This window comes from Tiliqua scincoides, chromosome 14 (genome assembly GCF_035046505.1).
Source record: "Tiliqua scincoides isolate rTilSci1 chromosome 14, rTilSci1.hap2, whole genome shotgun sequence".
NCBI lineage: Eukaryota > Metazoa > Chordata > Lepidosauria > Squamata > Scincidae > Tiliqua > Tiliqua scincoides.
The window spans coordinates 1,501,718-1,522,220 of record NC_089834.1 but is presented as its reverse complement, the minus strand read 5'-3'; the positions used below and the strand labels follow the sequence as shown (position 1 = coordinate 1,522,220).

The following is a 20,503-nucleotide window of genomic DNA, read 5'->3' as shown; positions in this document are numbered from 1 at the left end:
ACCCACAGCCTCCTGCTGCCCCTGAATAAACTGGCCAGCTAGTCCAGGCTCTTTTTGCAGTTCCTGAAACTCACACTGGAGGTGCTGGGGGAAGGGGCCCACAGGCCGCAGGAAAGAACAGGTGCTTTGTCGTTCCCTTACTGTGGGGTGGGGGCTGCCTCCTGCTCTAGAAACATGAGCGGCTCCTTAGCCATTCAAGAAACTGCCAGCACTACCTTTTGCTGTGAGTTGTAAGCAAGCAAGGACTGCGTGAGCGCCATCTCCGCTAAGGACAGCCCAGCATTGGACCCAGGTTCTGTGGCTGCCTGGTTATGCAGCCAAGGTCACCCTTGGTGAGAGGCAAGACATGGATTCACAAACTGCCAATGCCAGTGCCTGCTGGGGCTAGCCAGGCTGGTGCTCAGGGGAGGTGCTGAAGAACACCTAACAGGGTCTGCTGGGCCAGGGGCACATTTGCAAGCTCTCCAGGAGCCAAGATTTAAGTCCAGCCTGGCTGGAGACACAGCCTTCTTCCTGCAGCAGTACTGGGCAGGACAGGGGCAGTGTGCCCATCCCTGATGCCACCAATAATAATCACCTTAGGGAGAGTGGAAGAATTGAAGGCAACCTGATTGGCAAAACTAGGGCACCACTGCAAGATGTGCGTATGTGTCCACTCCCAACAAAACACCCTTCTGCATGGCTGCAACAGCTTAAAAGCAGCATTCCTTCCAATTCCAATACCTTTTGCATGAGGGTTCTTCCTAACTGCTTCCCACACTATTCGCTGTCATCTTTGCAACTTCCCTGCAAGGCAGAAAGAGGGGGCCACCCCTCCTTTGTCAAATGGAGGCAGTGCCAGGCCAGAAGCCACCCACTCCACCGGGGAGCCAGTTGGGTTGTGGCTGTACCACACTCATGAGAAAACTGGGGAGGGCAGACTCTTTCCTGAAAGCCACGATCCGGCTGCACATGACAAAGTCCAGAACTACAGATGACCAGGCTTCGCAGCAAGTTGAATGCACATTTTATTGAGAGTATACAAACCAGGCCCTGAACACACTGGCTTGATGTTGGGACCAGTAGTGAAGTAAAAACAAAAAAAGGCACTAATCTTAAGAAAAGACACTTCATGTGTTCTAAGAATATATTTAATACTGTTAAAATCCGTAGCACAAAAAAATAAACAAGCTATGATGATTCCCCCATGAGACCTAAAGCGCAACACATTATTATTGCCTGAAAGTCAGAACGCGCGTCCCTTCTGCAGAAATGCTAGCACAGTGAACACTGTCTCGAAGACAAGGGTGCAGCTCCCCCCCCCAAAAAGAGGATTTCTTGGCCCACGCTCAGCAACCCAAGCTTGGGAAAACAGGTACTGTAACTCCAGAGCAGCAGGGTCCTCTCCTGGTCCTCACCAGGGCGGCTCTACAGTCAAGTGTCCGGGAGCTCAGCTGGAAATCCAGGAGAACGTGCCCTCGGAGGGACAGCCTCAGGGTGCCAAACACAGCAAAGACAAAAAAGGCATTGCAGGCACAGAGAGCCCTTCCTCTCCCTTTGCAGAAAGAGCAACCAGGGCCCTGAGAGCCCCGACCCAAACAAGAGATTCCCTTTTGACAGACCCTGCCCAATCTGTAAACAACTGCGATTCCTAGCGGTGCCCGAGCCAGTGACAGCTGGGCCAAGGCCCCACCAGCCTGTGTGTCTGTGCAGACTGTTTGCCGGCAGCCGCTGAAGCCTTAGTAGGGAGCTGGTCCCACCGGACTCGGCAGGGCTGACTTCTGAGTAAGCAGGCTAAGAATGCACTGCCAGGCTGTTGTGTCACGATGCATAGACTGAAGAGGGTGGAAGTCCCGGGAAGAGAGTGCTTCTCATCTGCAAGGGGTGCACTGAGGCGAGACGCATCCAGGTCAACCACCCACAGCTCATCCTCAGCAAGGCTTGGAGATGCAGTATTCTTAATATGAAAGTATGTCAAAATCAAACAGCAAAAAAAATGCTGATGTACGCTTCCCCAATCCACTTAGTGTGCTACACTTGGTGTACTTATCAGCCATGCCGGGGCCATCCTGGGGTGACACTGACGCAGGTCTTGAGAGATCGCTAAAGCCACCGGCTGCTCTTGCTTGCAATCCTGGGGAACAGTGTGAGACTCATTTGCATAGATGCCCATTCAGTGACCAGTAACAGAGGAAGAGCTGGGGAGTGCCAAGGAAGCATGTCAAGAAGCCACAACTCTCCCCCCCGTGGAGCAGGGGGACACTCAAAGCACTCCACCTGGAGCAGGACCCCCACACAGCTTCCCCAGGCTGAGAGGTCACAAAGCTGCTACTAGGAAACTGATTCGGAGAGGCCAGAGGAGTCTCTCGCGACAGACTGACAGTTAGTGCAGCTTAAATATTCCCAGCACAAAGCTCAGTAGTTCTACTCCACAATAAGCAACTCAAGACAGGTCACGCAAGTACACCGAGTGGGGCGCCCCAGAATAGCTGGGTGTGCCCACGGCCACGACAGGAGGCCTCTGCCCCACGGCAGACTCAGGTTGCCCAGGAGCACTGAGGGAGTGAGTCCAATTCACAGTCGGGTCACACACACTCCCTTTCCCGTCAGCCAGCACTGTGGAGCTGTCCAGGCCAGCAAGCCAAGGGGCTCTCCGAGTCCCTTTGCTGCCCTGGTGCCTGGGTTGCCCCCTCAGCGCCTTTCAGTTTCATGCTAAGGCACTTTAATACTGACTTGGATGTGTGGCTCCATGGATCACAATAGCAACACATGCTGACCACATTTTCAAAAATCAACTCTTGGGGGGTCGGCTCTTCCATCACTTAAGTTAGTCACAACGCTCAAAATGTGAAGCAAGAAGCAGCATTCTGCAACCCCGCCCCTCACAACACCTCAAGGAGCCCCTCTTGTGCCACACTGCATTTTCCCTCAAGGGATTGTGGGTGCTTGGTCTGCAGTCTGGTCTTTAAGCACCTGCTTGGAGAGAGGCAAAGAGGACAGCATCACCTCAGCCTGGCTTGTGGCAGGAGCCTTCTGAAAATCTGCATCTAGCGACTGCCTGCAAAATGACTGCCGTTTGTTTTTTCCTTGTTTTAAAAATCTGGATCAGGCAACAGCAGGATTTTAGACAGGGATGCTGCAAAACAGGCAACTGATTCTGCACCAGAGCTGTACCTGCTGCTGAGATACAAGTCTTTCTGCTGCCACCTTAACAAACTTACTTCTAGGTTAATCACAAGCCCCACAAAAGTTGTCTTGCTGTTAACACCACACATGCTGATTTGTGCCTCACGAGGCCACCCACCCCACTGTCCAAATCCGCTTACACGGATGATTTTCTCTCGCATCAAGTCTTCCCTCCCCAGAAGGAAAAATGCAACTGCACTTTTGTTGCTGTCCTGGGTCAGACAGATGCATTCTGAATGTTCCAGAGCAGAAGGGTGTCCATGGACAAGCACCTCAAGTCCTGCCCCATCTCCCTTCTTCTGCTCGAGGACACTGCCACTCTTCTGGAGCTGAAGGTCCAAAACCCTCTCAGGAGTGGCCCTAAACTGGGGATGATGCAACAACCATTCTGGGGGCCAGCCGGTGACTTCGGTTGTGTGCATTCCAAACAGAGACTACAGGACTGTCCAATCGCAGCAAGCTGGAGAAACGGGCAGCTGGCAATGCGCATGAGGTGCCTCCCCACAATCCCCACTTCAAACGATGCTCATGATAGCCAGGAAAATGAAGCAGCAATGTAGGAGAACGGCCCGAGGAGGCCCATCACTCGTTCTCGTCGGGATTCTGAGGGTCGATGATCTTGACGTGGGTGAACGGGAAGAGCCCCTTCCGCCCATGGACCTCTCCTTCCCACTGCCCGTTGATGTTCATCCTTGTAACCTTCACAATGTCTCCGACCTGCAGCAGGCAAAAGGCAGAGACATTTTAGGACACAGTAAGACGCCGGCAGATCATCTCCTGCAAAAAAACGGCATGCCGAGGAATGCTCAATGGCAGGATTTATTTTGGCACTAGCTACAGAGCTGGGATAAACTGTGATAACAAAATAAAACACGCTGCGCTGCTTTCTATACTACTCATTATTGAAAAAAAAAAGCCCCAAATCTGCAAAAAATTAAAACTGTTTTATGTGGTTTATTAATTATTTAGTGGGGGGGGGGTGCAAAGGTAATGACTGTGGCTACATCTGCTGACAATGTATCACCTACCTCGCTATTATAATTTATAATTACAATGTAAATTTTGAATAAAAACAAACAACACTCTTTCTGCACTTCTAACTTCTAGGAAACACTGAAATCTGTGGGGGAAAAAAACCTTTTCCACCTCTCACTATCCGTAGCTTGCTGCAAACTAGGACAGACTGACTGCAAAACCTCCTCCCCCAAGACCGAGGGGCTTCTTCTCAGCCACAGCTGGACACAGAGGCTGCAAGGACTAGCCCAACACAATTTGCCAGGGAGAGAAGAACCGTGCGCCAGTTCAGATAGCACACACCTACTTCCCCTTTGAGAAAAAGGGTGATGCACCAGCTCTCCACTGGGAAGTGATGCTGCGGGCCCTGGAAGGGCCACTTCTACTTAGCAGTGTTGGAAAAACTGTCAAGACTATGAGCAGCTAAGAAGCAACACCCAGATTCTAAAGGAATTGGGGGGGGGGGCTGCACCTGCAATAGTCAACTTTCGTGGCTGGAGCCCGATGACCCCTCCAAGCAATCCTGGCTCAAAACAGTAAATGGGCTGCCAGGCAGGCATAATTCATTCATTCACGGTGCTTTATCACACTCTTCCACTTACCCCAAGAGCTTAACATGATGCATAAAATCAATACTTCAAAAAATCACAGTCAAGACTAAAAGAAAGAGAAGGGGCAGAACACAAGAAGATACCCGAGACCAACCACCTGCTGAAATTGAAAGGTCTTAATCAGGAGATGGATAGAAAGAACAGAAGGCAACTTGAATCTGGGGGGGAAGAGAGTTCCACAATCTGGCAGCTGCCACCATGAAGACCCCTCTCAGGTTCCCATCCATCCATCATTAGCTCAAGCAATGCAAGGCCATGCAAGAGAGCTTCCATGAGTCATCTTAAACCATAGGGCAGGATTCACGTGGAGAATGACAGTTCCTTCAATACCACATTCCCTATTCAGAAAAAAAAGCAAACATGATGACGCTGCAGGGGAGACCTGGACGCTGTTGGAAGATGGAGAGGGGCAAGAGTAGCCGGGAAGACCCCGCCATGCAAAGCAATCCACGAGATAGAGGGCAATCCATACAGCCTTGGGAGAATGTGACAATACCACTGGAGAATGTGTCGTCTGACTGGGGCGAGGGAAAACTCCCTGCGAGCCTCTGAATGACTGAGGGGGTGGTGGTGGAAGCAGCCGGAAACTTAGCTAGAGGGCACAGGATGCGCTCTGTGGCTAAGCACCTCCTGCAAGCCTGTCAACTTGGCAGCAATTTCCTCTCAGGGCAAGCGACATGCATGCTGTTTGGAAGAAGGGGGAGTAAAAGTGCTGCCCCCTTATTTGGCAGATAACAGCCACTGCTTCCACCATTCCTGCTATGCCACACTCAGGGAACACAGTCTTTGGCACAGCAACACCAGAATCTAAACGCAGTCAAATTCATCGTGCACACCTCCAGATTCTGGTGGTCCCACAGGTCAGCAGCAGTGAACTGAGCAGCATGCTGGAAGGAGAGCACACTTGCGCGCTGGGATTCCGGTGCCTGAGAAAGCACATGCCAAGCATCTTTTCCTCTGGAAACAAAGAGCACGAGAACCTCAGGCAGGACCTGTCCTGCCAGGCAGAAGGGCTTCATGGCCCCAGCCTCTCCCTTAGGCCACTTACACAGCAAATCTCCGAATGCTTCTGGACTGAGGCCAGACCTATACATGCAGCAGGAGGAGGTGCAAGCTTCAGATGAGATGGGGTGGGGGTGCATGCATGACATTTTTACTTGCTCCCCTCTTTTAAAAAACCCTACATGCAGTAGGAATGCTGCAGATCGCTCTATCCCTGCATCCTGCTGCACATGTAGACCATGTCTCAAGCAGAATAATCCCTATGGCAGCAAACGGGCTCCTGGCCTTTGCCACAGCTGACAAAAGCCACCTTTAGAAGTCCCCCTCTGAGACTGGTCTCTATGCATCTGCGGACACTTCAGGGCTGTCATTTGAGGACTTCTTAAACTAAGGAAGGTAAGCACGCAGCTCAATTAGGAAAGGGTCAACTGCACTCCTCAGGGGAGAGGCCAGGACCCCAGCCCAGCCCACTTTGTGCTCAGACAGAAACTTCATAATGGGCGCACAGCTTTGCTGCGGAAAAATGATGAAGACTGACCTTTTAGATATTTAAGCCGATGAAAGTAAGGTGGGTCCCAGGAGATGGTTTGGTGGAAAGAATCATAATGAATTATTTCAATGTCAAGAAAATTGGATGTTGATTGGTTTGGGAGGGAGGAGAAAGAAAAGGCAGCTGCAGTGCCTTTGAGAAGACCAAGATTGTGGGGAAAAAGGGAAGACCTTCACCAGTGGGTGTGAGAATTATTTCATTTCTAGCCCACCCTTCTTCCCTGAGAAGTCCAGGGGACACATGATGATTTTCCCCCATCCCTACTTATTATCATTAAGAATATTTATAAAGTGTTTTTCAATAAAAAGTAATTCACAAAATGGTTTACAAAGCTAAATAGATAAATGATTCCCTGTCCCCAAAGGGCTTACAATTTAAAAAGAGATGCAGAAGAGACAGCCACTGGAAAAGACACCATGCTGGGGTGAAGAGGAACAGTTGTCCTTCCTCTGCTAAACACACAAGTGTGCCACTTTAAAAGGTACCCTGACAGCAACTTTGTGAGAGAGGCGAGAAAGTGTGACTTGCCCAGCACCACTCGGCGGAGCTGCATGGCTGCCTGTGTGGGGATTCCAGCCCTAGTCGCCTCACCATTACACCACACTCCTCGCCTGTTATCTAGTTCCACCCAAAGGATCAAAACGGGTTTATTTCGGGTAAACACATGGATTGTGGAGTCCTCGGAACATGAAAGTCACCAAGTTACTCAGACACATCAGCCTGCTAGAGCCCAGTGAAACAGTATGAAAAAGGAAGGCACTGAATGGAGATAGCTTCCTCTTACTCACAAGCAAGCCTGCAGCTACATTTCAAGCTACCACATAAGTCACAAGGGCCACCTAAGGGCCCAATCCAGCCAAATGTTCTCCTGTGCAATCCTCACACTGGGCAGATGCAGGAGAACTTCCAGCTGAATTGAGCCCTGAAGGATTCACCTGCCTGCTGGCTTCCTCCTGGGAGGCTCTGCCACTGCTCAAGAGTTAGCAGCACTGGGTGGGCAGTTCCGAAGGGGGCCTGGTGACTGCCATACAAGTGAGTGGCTGCCCAACAAAGGCAGCAGCAAACTGTGAAGACATCAAGCCCCTTAAAGAAGGCCTAGACAACAAATGTCTGGAGCCGCCACCAAGCAAGTTCTTACCCTGCCATGTCCACAGTTAAGAGTGGCCTTAAGCACAAAACAGGCCAAAGAAGGAAGTCGATTAAGCAGCAACCCTGCTTGCAAGGCTGAGGCCTGCTGCAGCCACTCTCATGGCGGAGACACATAGAGGTTAGCAGCGACTGCAGCTGCACCATTTACACGGCAGACTCAAAACAAAGGCAAGTTTGAAATTCAGGCTTGGGAGAAACTTCTGCAAAAAACTACTCAGCATGTATAGAAATCAAGTGAGGAGCCTTTCACTGAAGTTCCCAACAACCTGAAGCCTTAAAGGCATCAGGACCATGGTTATCGTCTACCGCTCTGGGTTTCTTCCACAAGAAGGAGAGAAATAACTAGGATGCAACTGGAACAGTCACAGAAGGTGCCAAACCCTCTCATCATCTTAGGAGAAGCTCCAGCTGGGCACATCTTGCTCCACTTACACAACGAGATTTAATTGTTTTTCCCTGCAAGCTAATTGCACAGAACCCAGGAGATAACCTAGAAGTCTTTGTTAACTTCAAGGTGAAAGGTGGCACTGCTTTGCCAAAAACTCATTTGACTGGTGCCCTCAACTTGCCCGAACAAGCTAAGTTCTCTGAACCAAACATCACACCAATAACCTACCAGCACAGGGGTGTCAAACATAAGGCCCACGGGCCAGACATGACCCCTGGAAGCGCTTTATCTAGTCCCTGGGATAACTGGTCTTTCCCAGCACCACCATCAGCTGCTCTCAGTTGCTGAGCTGTAAAGTGATGCCTTGGCAGAAGCAAGGCTGCCCCCCAACCACGTGACAAATGCGCTCTCCTGGGTCTTGAAAATATGGTCAAGATTTGCATACTTTCTCACCTGACATTTGCAGCTAAGGAGTTCCTAAGTGAGAAAAATGGGCTTATTTCGGTAATCATCTGCTTAATGATATCACTTCTGGTACTCAGCATCACTCCGCAGGTACCATGAATGCTGTCCACCCCACTGTTGGAAACAAGTTTGACACTCCTAACTAGTATATTCAGTAATAAACTTATTAATAAAAAACGAGCGGCTAATACATAATGAGCAGCTATTGCCCGAGTCTGGGTCACCAATGGTGCCTCTTTCCCTGGACAGCCCTGCTGGCCAGCGGCTCTAACGACAGAAGGCTGACATAAAAACAAAAATCTAGCAGCCTGTTAAAGGACCTCCCACCCCCTTCTTGCCCTACAACCCACAACAGCCCATCTCCTCCAAGGCTTAAAAACATTTCTATTTCTAGTACCTTTTGAAGGGTGGAGGGTAATTACTGAACTGTTCTCAGGCTACCACTCCCTGTTTTTAGCAGGGAATCTTCAATCTGCCTATCGTCATTTTATTGCCTGTTTGTGCTTTAATTTCAAATATTATGTTTGATTTTATTGTGAGCCACCTTGAGCAGAGCGTTATTGGAAAGGCACAGCATTACCGAGGAATCATCAAGGCTGTGAATCCAGCCAAAAACAACATCCATAGCAGCACACACCTGAACTTGGTCATAAGGGTTGAGCAACCAATGGATCAGCACCATTCAATGGTTTTCTGCCTGTCCCACCTGAGGGTCTCAAGGCAGATCACAGCCCTAACAGCTATCTAATGAAAAACAGCAACAACCCAGATGTGGAACTGGAGACCAGGCAACAGGCTCTTTGCAAGTAGCAGCATAAGTGTAGCCCAACAAAGCAGTATCTAGAACCGGGAGGCCAACCTTTCAACTTTACGACTCCTGGACCTTTAATAATGATGTAGAAGAGGAAATTTCAGCAGAAGTAGCTTGTCATCTCAGACAAGCTGCACCTGCTGAAATTCCCTCTTCTACACCATCGCTAAAGGTCCAGGAGCCCTAAAGCCAGAAGGTTGGCCACCCCTGCTTTAGAAATTAGCCCAACTAGTGCGCTTGCTCTTTCAAGCAGCTGCCATGACACATGTGGACCACAGGCTTATCCGCAATGCCACAGGATCACTTCAGAAGGTAGCAGAGAACAAGGTGGCTGAACAGAGCTGCCTCACATAAGCCCACTGGATCAGGCCATAGGCCCATCTAGTCTAGCTTCCTGTATCTCACAGCGGCCCACCAAATGCCCCAGGGAGCACACCAGATAACAAGAGACCTGCAAGGCCTCCTGGGAATTGTAGTTAAGCACATAAGAACAGGCCCACTGGATCAGGCCATAGGCCCATCTAGTCCAGCTTCCTGTATCTCACAGCAGCCCACCAAATGCCCCAGGGAGCACACCAGATAACAAGAGACCTGCATCCTTGTGCCTTCCCCTGCATCTGGCATTCTGACATAGCCCATTTCTAAAATCAGGAGGCTGCGCATACACATCATGTCTTGTAACCTATAATGGATTTTTCCTCCAGAAACTTGTCCAATCCCCTTTTAAAGGCATCCAGGCCAGATGCCGTCACCACATCCTGTTGCAAGGAGTTCCACAGACCAAATTAACTTAAACTCACTCTTTAAATTAATTCTTTTTTCCCCGGCCCCCGACAGTGTCAGAGAGATGATGTGGCACTCCTGCCAAAAAGTTTGGACACCCCTGGTCTGTCCTAACTCTCCCAACACTCAATTTTAGTGGATGTCCCCTGGTTCTGGTGTTGCGTGAGAGTGTAAACAGCATCTCTCTATCCACTCTGTCCATCCCCTGCATAATTTTGTATGTCTCAATTATGTCCCCCCTCAGGCGTCTCTTTTCTAGGCTGAAGAGCCCCAACACAGTGGGTCATGTCAAGTTCCACCCAGTGCAGGGCTACTCCCCCCCACCCAACCTGGGCACCTGTTCTCAAAGCAAAATTCTGCTAAGGTGCAAGGAATGACAGTAAACTGCTGGCATTCCACCCCGCCTCCAGGCACCCTCAACCCTTATTAATACAGCCCTTCTAATGCCAGGGACACTCTACAGGCCTCACAGCACAGACCGGGCCCCGGCATCATAAGGGTGCAGTAGGTGGACTCTGTGGAGACTTCAGGCCTTCTCTTGCTCTTGCCTTCGTAGACCCGGGCACCTAACAGCAGACCCGCTGGTCCACCCTGCTGTTGCCTCACAGTAACTCAATCAGGGTGGGTTTTCCAGAAAAATGGGACATTATCATTTGAGTATGATGACGATGATTTTGTCTGACTTACAGAAAAAAAAGTTGACAAGGCATCCCAATGGCGGGAACTGGGGAGCAGTGGAGAACATGAACCAGGAGATCACTGTCGCCTGTAGTGCGGAGGGTGCGAGGAGGAAGAGGTGGTAATACAGAGGAAACAAGAAGCATCTGATAGTAAGTACCAGGGCAGGGAAGCCCCTGAAGAGAAGGGTGCAAAGGAACACGCGGACAAAATGAAAAGGAGAAGATGACAGGACGAGACTGGATAGTGGGAGAGAAGAGCCAAAAATTACTCCCGGATTCTGAACCTGAGGAGACACAGTAAGAGCAAAGATGCTGAGAAGCAGGAGGAGATTCCAAAAGCCTATTAATGATAAGACTGAAACAACAACAAGCAACACCCAAAACATGATAAATGAAAAGAGCAAGTAGTCACCTGTGGCCAGCCACAGAAAGAGCCAGAAAATAGATGTCGGATTTTGCTGCAAGAAGGTTATTGGAAATATAAGCTGCAGCAGTCAGGAGACCAGAAAGAAAAACCAGAGAGGTGAAAAGGATCAAAAAGAGAACTGATTAAAAGAAAAACAGGTCCGTGGGAAAGAACATGCCCAAAAATTAAGAAAAGGAAGTTAGGAAGGCAATGAGAACAGCTTGGTGATTCTCCTGTACTCTGGAGAATTCTCCTGGATTATCAGGGGGCAGGGGTGGCTGGGGGGCACTTGCCCAGCTTTGGCTGGTGCCCCAACTGTGTCTCAACCTGAGTTGATCAGACCCGACCACAGTGGCCCACGCAATAACATCATGACTTGATTACCATAACCTGCTTCACGAGAGGCTGCCCTTGAGGACTGCAATTAGTGCAGAATGCAGTGGCTCTTGCGCTCACAGCTGTGCGGGGTCCTGACTCTCTTGAGCACTCGCTGCCAATTTGTTTCCATGTGCAATTCACAGTGCAGGTTTTGACCATTAAAGCTCTGCATACAGCTTGGTGCCAGGGTGCCTCCTCCTCACGTACTGACCTGTCCCTTGAGGTCATCTGGGGGACCCTGCTGAATGTGCCAGCATTTGTGCCACCATTAAGTGAAGCTGGACTGGTGGCAATGGGGGGGGGGGGTGAGGCTTTCTCTATGGTGGAGCCACAACTTTGGAACTCCCTCCAAATACAGTTAAGAACTGCATCCTCCCTCGTGACCTGCCCAATGAAGGCCTCAGCCTATTCTATATGCTCAATTCTCTAAATGCTTTTTAATTGTCTGAGTTCCCTTTGTAAAAACTGGATGTCTTTGTACTCTTCCTAATATGTGGTATACACAACTCCTCTCCCATTTTTGTGGGTTTTAAAACACCTTCTAGTGTGGACTCATGACTGATTGTTGCCGCTGTCACAAGGAAAGTCATCCATACAGTGAAAGAAGCAGGGTAGGTTTCCTTACTGCAGCTTAGCAAAGGGCAACCCAAAAAACTGCAGACCCCTACCCCCAACAATGATTATTCCTCCCTCTCTGCTTCCTTACTTCTTCAACCTTCACTGAAGGTTGGATTGAAGACATGGATTGGAAGCAAAGACAGGCCGAATGACAGGCAGATGTGTGGAACACTGAGACACAATTCTTTGGCCTTGGCATGCATGTGGTCCACCCCTTGGAGTCATCTTTACAAACACTTAAGGACCCCTTGAGCAATGTGAAAGAAGCTTCCTCCCACATGGCATCAGGCATTTTGTCCTTATGCTGTGCGCCCCTCTCCAGGCCTCAACCTTATTCCTCAGCTACTTAAAGCACCGAGCCCCAGCATGATACAGGCAGCAGGGAAATATCACTGGATAGTCTGCCACAGAGTAGCTTAAAAGAAGACTATGTGAATGTTACTAAAGACTAAAGGGCTAAAGACTAATAGATGAGGGTCGAACCAAAACGCTCCATTTGCTCAGAGACAGGTCATCTGCCTGAAAGTAGAACAGACCCCCACAAAGCTAGGAGCCAGTGGAAGCCCCACCCCCCAAGGCAGGAACATGACTGAGAAACATGGCTCTGTGCAGCTGGGACAGGACTGTCTGCTAGAAGCTCACCTCCAGCGCCAAGGCAGTCTTGTCATAAGCGCACGGAACTCTCTTCTGAATGACTTTGGCATAGACGGGTCCATTCTGGGCTGATGGCAGAGGGCTGACCACTGCTCCAGGAGTACCGACTGCGTTGGGAAGAGGGTTGGCGGTTTGTGGCTGAGCGTAGGCGTGGGCAGGCTCGGGAATCCCGTAGCTGTTAGAATTCCTGTTCCCGTGCTTTCCGTGGGGAGATGACCTCACCAGCTTCTCGACATAAGGAACAGGGATCATCCCCACATGGCCATCCTTGTTCCTGGCACTCCACCACTGTTCCTCAGGCTTCTCCACAATGACCAGAATCTCCCCCTTTTTAAATGGCAGGTCCTCTGCGTCGTTGCCAGGGAAGTCATAGAGTGTCCGAACGTATTCCACATTCTCTTCTGCAGTAGGCAAGACGGGGGCTGAGCTCGACCCCACCAGCGGAGGAGGATACCTGAAAAGCACAAGAGAGTCAGCAACAGGCATTTTAGCCCCTTAACCAATCCCCAAAATCATTTCCAAGGCTGCAATCCTGTGCCCATTTCCTTGGGAGTAAGACCTGCTGAACTCAATGTGACCAACTTCTGAATAAACTTGGATGTGCTGCCCAGCTGCTATCATAGGCAAACTTACCTGACAATAAGCCTGCAGAACACAGAGGAGTTTGCCTCCGAGCACACAGGCACAGAACTGCACTGGACAGCGACTGAGTTGCTGTAAAAGAGGCAATGCTGGCAAACTAATTTTACCCAGACAACTTCAGAGCGGATACCATATTGGCCAACCCTCACCACCCTTCAGAAATGTCATCACACTTGAGAGAAAAAAAAAAGATTTCAGATGTTGAGGTATTTTATGCAAGCAGCTTAAAGATTTTTGTAACACCTTCAGGATGTAACAACTTGAGGCTGTTTGGCATACATTTAAAGCCTGGAATTTCGAATGCCTCCTCCTTATATAATGTATACCTCAAACAGTTAAAAATCAGATCATCTCAATTTTAACAGATTTAGTGTCTCTTCAAGATAACCTAATTTAGCAAGAAATTTGAATTTAATGCTATCTGGTGAAAACTCGCTTTGAATATCCTCAAATGCAATCTTCTATCAAGCACTAATTTAAAGGCTGCTTTCTTTGTGAGAGAAAAAATGAAAGAAACAAACACCAGATTTCTGGTCAAGCATTATTAAAGAGGCCCACTTAAGTCACATATTGTACTTATATATTTGTGCATAATACTTATTACTACAGATTTCCTGCTAAAGCCAGAAAGTAACAAGGCACTCGGATCCAGAAGAAGCCAGCCTGTGTCTCACAGAACCAGAGTTTGAAGGAACCTATGAGACCACTGAGTCCAACCTCCTGCAAATGTAGACTGTTCAGAGTTACAATATCCCTGATAGGTGGCTCTCCAGCCTCTGCTTAAAGACCTCCAACAATGGAGAGTCCACCCACCTTGTGAGACAGGCACTTCCACTGCCACACACAGGGCAGGAAGTTCTTCCTAACTTTTAATCAAAATCTTCCTTGCTGAAATTTAAGCCCATTTGTCCTGATCCAGCCCTCTTGAGCAACAAAGAACTGCTGCATCTTCCACATGACAGCCCCTCACACATATGGGCCATCTTAACCATCTCTTCTCCAAACTAAACAAGGCTAACTCCTTCAATCTGTACTCTTATGACACTGTCCCCAGTCCCCAATCCATCCTAGTCACCCTCCTCTGGACTGGCTTCAGTCTGTGGAAGCAACATTCCAAGTGGGTATGACTAAAGCAGAATGCAAGGGCACCATTATGCCTCTCAATACCATACTTCTGTTGATGCAGCCTAGAATCTTCTTTGCTGCCCTGTCACACTACTGGCTTACGCTGAGCTTTTTGTCCACTAAGACTACCAGGCATTTTTCACATGTACTGCTACTCAGGCAAGCATCCCCAATCTTATACACGTGCTTCTGATTTTTCTTACCCAAATCCAGGAGTTCATTTTGTCTGCACTGCTGTCCCTGATGTGGTTCATTCTGTTTGTGTCTGCCCAATTCTCCATTCTATTGAGATCATCCTGGATTCTGCTCCTGTCCTCTAGGAAGTTCGCTAGCCCTCCCACTTTGGTGTTACCTGCAACTGTGATAAGCACCCCCTCTATTCTCTCATCCAAGTCATTACCCAGCCTTGAGGCTCCTCCCCTCCAGATTGATGCAGAGCCATTGGCAAGCACTCTGAGTATCGGCCACGGATCCACCTGATAGTAGCATCAACTAGCCCACATCCCACTAAGACCACCAGGTGATTTCACCTTAATTGTCCAGAAACCACGCAACCTCCAATTTCATGCTCTCTGACTACTTGAATGCTGCCAAGTGTTCAATTCCCAAGTCATGAGTAGTTATGACTGTAACCAGACAGTCGTTTCTGTCTGACGGAGAAACACTCCTTTGCCCGCTAACTACCAGCCCTGGCTGATAGGAAGTTCTCGGCACATCCAAACTATCCCGTGCAGGCTGACTCAGAAGGAAGTCCCACTTCCTTGAAGAGACTTCCTTCCAAACACGCACGCCCTGAGTTGCTGCTTGAACTTTTAAGTCACTGCATCTTGCTTAGTGTCTGTGTGCCTGTACAGAAAGAGTCACACAAAAATCTTAGTTCTAAGCACATACAATTCTGGAGGATGCTCTGGGGTTATGTTACAGCTCACCAACGCAAACCAGCAGTTTAAACTGCCACAGTGACTAGCAACCAGGCAAGGTTGTTTTTTAAATTTACACACTTGTAAAAGTAATGGGAAACCCGACTGAGTTTCAGTTCACCTTGACACAATGAATTAGACACAGCTGACAGGTCTGTTCCCCAGAGTCCTGGTCACCCATGGGTGTTAAATAAAAACACAGGATGACCCAAAAGCAACAGACTGTAGTTAAGTGAGATTCACAACAGACCACTATTGAAAGCATCTCTTACTGCAGATGAGCCAATTTCAAGGAATTATGAACAGCAAAGACATATGTGCACACAAAGCCCACAGTGCTCAACACTAGGCTGAATAAAGGAAACCCAAAGATTCATTTCAGCCCTTTTCCTCTGCAGACATTTTCAACCACTGTGCCAGTGGTTCAACCACTGTGCCAGTCCAGTCATTTTCAACCACTGTGCCGTGGCACAATAGTGCGCCGCGAGTGGTTCACAAGTGTGCCACAGGAATTTGGGGGAAGAATCATTTATTAGTAGGGCCAATGGGGATGTGAGCCAGCCCCCCCCCCACTGGCAACATGGTGTGCCTTGTCAATTGTCAAAAACCTGACAATTTTAGTGCCTTGTCGGTGTGCCAAGAGATGAAAAAGGTTGAAAATCGCTGCTCTAGTCAATCTCATTGGTCTGAACTACCTTCCAGGCAAGCCATAATGTATGGCTGTAGCCCCACCCAAACAGCAACGCAAGCACCCCATAGCTCAGGGCTTGACATGGACAGTTGCAAAGCTACAAGGAGTTCTGTCTAGAGACGGACTGAGCCACTCAAGAAGAGAGCCGCCACCATCACCACTATCTCGATCATTCAGGCCCAGCATACCCTGTGCAGCAAATCTAGTTCACTCTCTTAACTGCTATAATAGATCTACTGTGATCTCTGGTGGAAAGGAAGAGCAAGAGCTCTCAACTAGCTCCACATGTGCTACACAGCCACTTGTGGAGCAGCTGCCTTCAGAAAATCAAAGCTGCCTGATTTGGCAGTTCAAATGTTCTCCAGGCACCAGCATTAGCTGTGTTGCTGCTGGCTGCTCTGCAATGCTATTCTTTCCTGGCCAAGTCACCAAGCCACCCTTTGCTACTAGAACAGCCACTACATAAGTTGTTCTCTGCTATACACACAAGAGAGATGGACATCCATTTCAAAGGCTTACAAAAATCCCGTCTCTCTGCTGAAGCAAACTAGTGAGCTTCCAAGAACCGATGGTTCTGAAGCCTAGCAAGAGTATTTCACACAGACTAGCACACCTTTGTTGCACCCTAGCAAAAGCAAAGGGAAAGCTGGTGGCAGCAGCACCTCTCAAGGCACAAGTGAAGTCACTGCAGTGGCACCTCAAGTGGAAAGGTGGAGCTTTGATCAAGAGGACAAACACTTGGACTTAGGCAGATGGTCACACAGGTGTGTGCAAACTATTAACTTTTCAACTGCTGGATTTAGCCTCTGAATTATGTTCATATGTTCTAGGCAGTGGGTAAAGATAAATGGAATTACGGCCTCAGTTAAGGTTCATGCTTGAGCCATGGTAAGCAAAAACAAAAGAAACCTGAGGGGGTGTTGGACATAGTCAAGCCCCCCTCCCCATAAAAAGCAAGGCAAAACCACACAAACATCTAGCCTGCCTCTCTGCTCCAATTCCTAAAACAGCATGTGGGAAGAATAATGCCTGAAAGATGAAGCGAAGGACATGGAACTGACATGCATGTCTCAGTTAAGATTTGAGGCACAAGTAGCAGCACACAGGGCACAACTCTGTCTGACAAAAGAGCAGCAAGAAGGGCCTGCAAGCTCAGGAATGCTCAGGAGCAGCACACACTTCAGTATGCATCCCACAGTGGTGAGTACAGGACCTGCAGCCCACATAGCACCTGAAATGCCACTCAGGACTAAAGAAAGCTGTCAAGGATGCTACTGCCTATAAAAATGCCTGCTAAGCAAGGGGGGTTTGGACATACCCCTGGCTGGGGTGGCGATGAGCATGCTGCATAGAAGGAAGTAGAAAACAGCAGTCCTACTACATACTAATCTTGGTTCTGCACAGCCTGCAGAGAATAAGGCTCCTGCCTGCACAGTGGGAGAACTTAAGAGCAGATTGTTACCTGCTCGAAGGTCGGTGGGCATGGACACCCACACCCAGTACTACCTCCAAACTGGGTGCAAGGGGCTGGCCTAGATGCCTTGAAAAGGGGGACATCCACTAAAGCGCTGGGAGGGTTGGGAACAACTTTCATACACCCTGGCTACCGCTGTTCCTCCTGGTTCTGCTCTTTCACCAGCAGCCTCACACAGAGCTGCTGGCCCAAAAAAGGCCAGAGGACCAGCACCAGCTGCCTCCACTCCCTGCTGCTGCTGTTGGGGAAGACCCCTCTTAGGTGGCAGCCTCCCTCTATGAACATCAGAAGAGCCCTGCTGGATCAGGCCAAAAGCCCATCAAGTCCAGCTTCCTGTATTTCACAGTAGCCCCACCAGAGGCCTCAGGGAGCACACAAGACAACAGGCTACCCCTCTCCTGTTACCACTCCCTTGCAGCTGGCATTCTGAGGGTCGCCTACTTCTAAAACCAGGAGTTTGCACATACCCATCACAGCTTGTAACCTGTGCTGGAACTTCCTTCATCAATCCGTCCCATCCCCTATAGAAAGACATGTTGACCAGAAATCATCCCTGCATCCTGTGGCAACAAGTTCCACAGACTAATTACACAACAGGAAAAGATCTCTTTAGTCTTCTCTTAACTATTCCAACATTCAATTTTAGTGGATGCCCCCCTTTTGAAGGCATCTAGGCCAGCCCCTTGCACCTGGCATTCAGAGACAGCCTCCTTCTAAGGCCAGGTGGCTCTACATCGTGGTTTCACATGCACATCACACACAAATCCTGGCTTGACACCTATTATGGACTTTTCCTCCACCAATCTATCCAATCCTCCTTTGGGAAGGGCAATCCCCTTTGAAGTGGTGAGGTGTTCCACAGACTATTTCATTTAGTTTATTCTGATTCTCCTGCCACTCAACTGTGCTATTCCCTCATCCAGTGGCAGGGAGTTCCACAGGAGACGTTCCTCACCCCCAGGCCTGGACAGCCTCTTCTTCCAGGACCACGACCCACGCCGCGTGTAGTGGCAGGGAGCTCCGCAGGAGCCGTTTCTCCCCCCACCCAGGCCGAGACAGCCCCCTCTCTTGGCCCACGACAGCCTCTTCTTTTCCAGGACCCCGACCCACCCCGCGTGCAGTGGCAAGGAGTTCCGCAGGAGCTGTTCCTCCCTCTCCCCCCCCAGGCCGAGACAGCATCTTCTTCCAGGGCCCGGCCCGCGTGCAGTGGCAGGGAGTTCCGCAGGAGCCGCTCCTCCCTCCCCCTCCCCGGGCGGCACCGACCTGGGCGCGGGCTCGAGCAGGGTGGTGGTGTCCAGGTAGTGGACCTTGTAGAAGTCGAGCAGCGCCGGCAGCGCCTCGAACTCCTGGTCGCCGATCTTGAAGCGCCGGCCGGGCAGCGAGTTGATGATGTAGTGCGAGACGCGGCCGTTCTCGGAGACGGAGAGCACGTAGTCTCCGGGGCAGGTGGACGAGTCGCGCACCAGGAAGGTGCCGTGGCGCTGGCCCTGCAGCCGGCCCTGCGCCTCCGCCCGCGACAGGGGGCCCGCGTACCACCAGCACCGCTCCGGGGCGCCCGCGGCGGGCGGAGGCGGCGGCGGCGGCGACAGCGACATGGCCGGGCGGGCCTCACAGGCCGCGCATCGCCCCCCGCTCCGCGCGCGCCCACGGACGTGCCCTCAGCGGCGCAAAGACCGCGTCCGCTCCTCACGGCTCCCAGCGCCAAAATGGCGGACGGGCCGGGGCGGGAGGGAAAGGGGCGCCCAGCGCGCAGGCGCAGAGGCCGCGGGCGGGGCCGCGCCCCCTTCCCCGAGGGCGCTGCAGAAGCGCAGGCGCAGAGGGTCGAGGGGGCGTGGCTTCAGTACGCCTTTCCCCAAGGGGCGCGGGCGCAGTGGGCCGAGGCGGCGGGGCCTCCTCCTCCTGCCCGTTTCCACCAGGGAGAGGCGCCAAAGACAGGTTTGGCTTTGACGCCGTGCGCATGCGCATGAGGGGACCACGCCCCTCCTTCACAGGCGGGGCCTTGATGCGCGGCGCAGGGCGCCGGCCGGAACTGTCCGTCTTTGCACTCCACCCCCAGGGCGGCGGAGCCGGCACTTCGGGGTCCGCTGGGGGGCGTTTCATATTGATGTATATTTTTCACAGGGGCGTGGATGGCTTCACTGTGGGAGGCGCCCACAGCTCACGCGCGTGATTAGTCTGTGGAACTCCTTGCCACTGGACCGGGGTGCGTGGTGGGCGGGGAGCCCCTGCCACAGCGGTGGTGCTTTTCGAAGGACTCCGACGGGAGGCTCTGCCCTCCCCGCCTCCCCGCTCCAGTGGCAAGGAGTTCCACAGACTCCGGTGGGGAGGCTCTGCCCTCCCTGCCTCCCCATCCACCGCTTTATAGCCTCTGCCACAGGCCCTGTCGCTGTTGCCCCTCCTGCGCCTCTTTCTAGATTGTAAGCCCTTTGGGGCAGACAACCATCTTGGTGTGTAAGCCGCTTTGAAATATAAATATTCTTGGTAATAATAAATGCCCCCCAGGCACGGATCGCACTCTGGCCCAGAAAGGGCCACCCAGCAGCCAGCCTGCGGCCCAGGGGTAACACCACTCCTGCAGCCACCTGCCCAGAAGCAGCCTGCCAGGCAGCCCTTCACCAGTGCCCTCCCTCTGACAGCCGTCTTATGGTTTGCCACTGGATGACAGAGCCCCATTTGGCACCCGAGAGGGCGCTCTGGCCAGGTGCCTGAAAGCCCCACATGGCATGCGTCCTCGCAAGAACATTTGCCAACCTGGGCTCTTTTTGGGGGGGAGGGAGAGAAGACACCAGACACCTGTCCTGGAACATATGCCCAAGACCTGACATGGGAGGGGTCCAAGTGCGGGATTTACTTAGTGGTAAAAAATGGCACACGTCACGGGCCCCACATTAAATGCTTGCAAGCTGGCTCCGGTGAAAGCAGCTGTATAGCAAATGAAAAACATTGAATGAGTTTACTATGCAAGTAAATGATTTGT

The 20,503-nt window shown here is 50.9% G+C and overlaps 1 protein-coding gene across 1 annotated transcript; it reads right to left on the bottom strand.

Annotated features, from left to right (window-relative positions):
* Positions 1-994: 994 nt before the first annotated feature.
* On the bottom strand, positions 995-19,241 carry CRKL (CRK like proto-oncogene, adaptor protein). Its single transcript, XM_066610026.1, has 3 exons — positions 18,790-19,241; positions 12,663-13,128; positions 995-3,882 (listed from the first exon to the last, which is right to left on the bottom strand). The coding sequence occupies exons 1-3, from the start codon at positions 19,119-19,121 to the stop codon at positions 3,748-3,750; spliced, it is 933 nt and encodes a 310-aa protein (XP_066466123.1). The 5' UTR covers positions 19,122-19,241; the 3' UTR covers positions 995-3,747.
* Between the last annotated feature and the right edge of the window lie 1,262 nt (positions 19,242-20,503).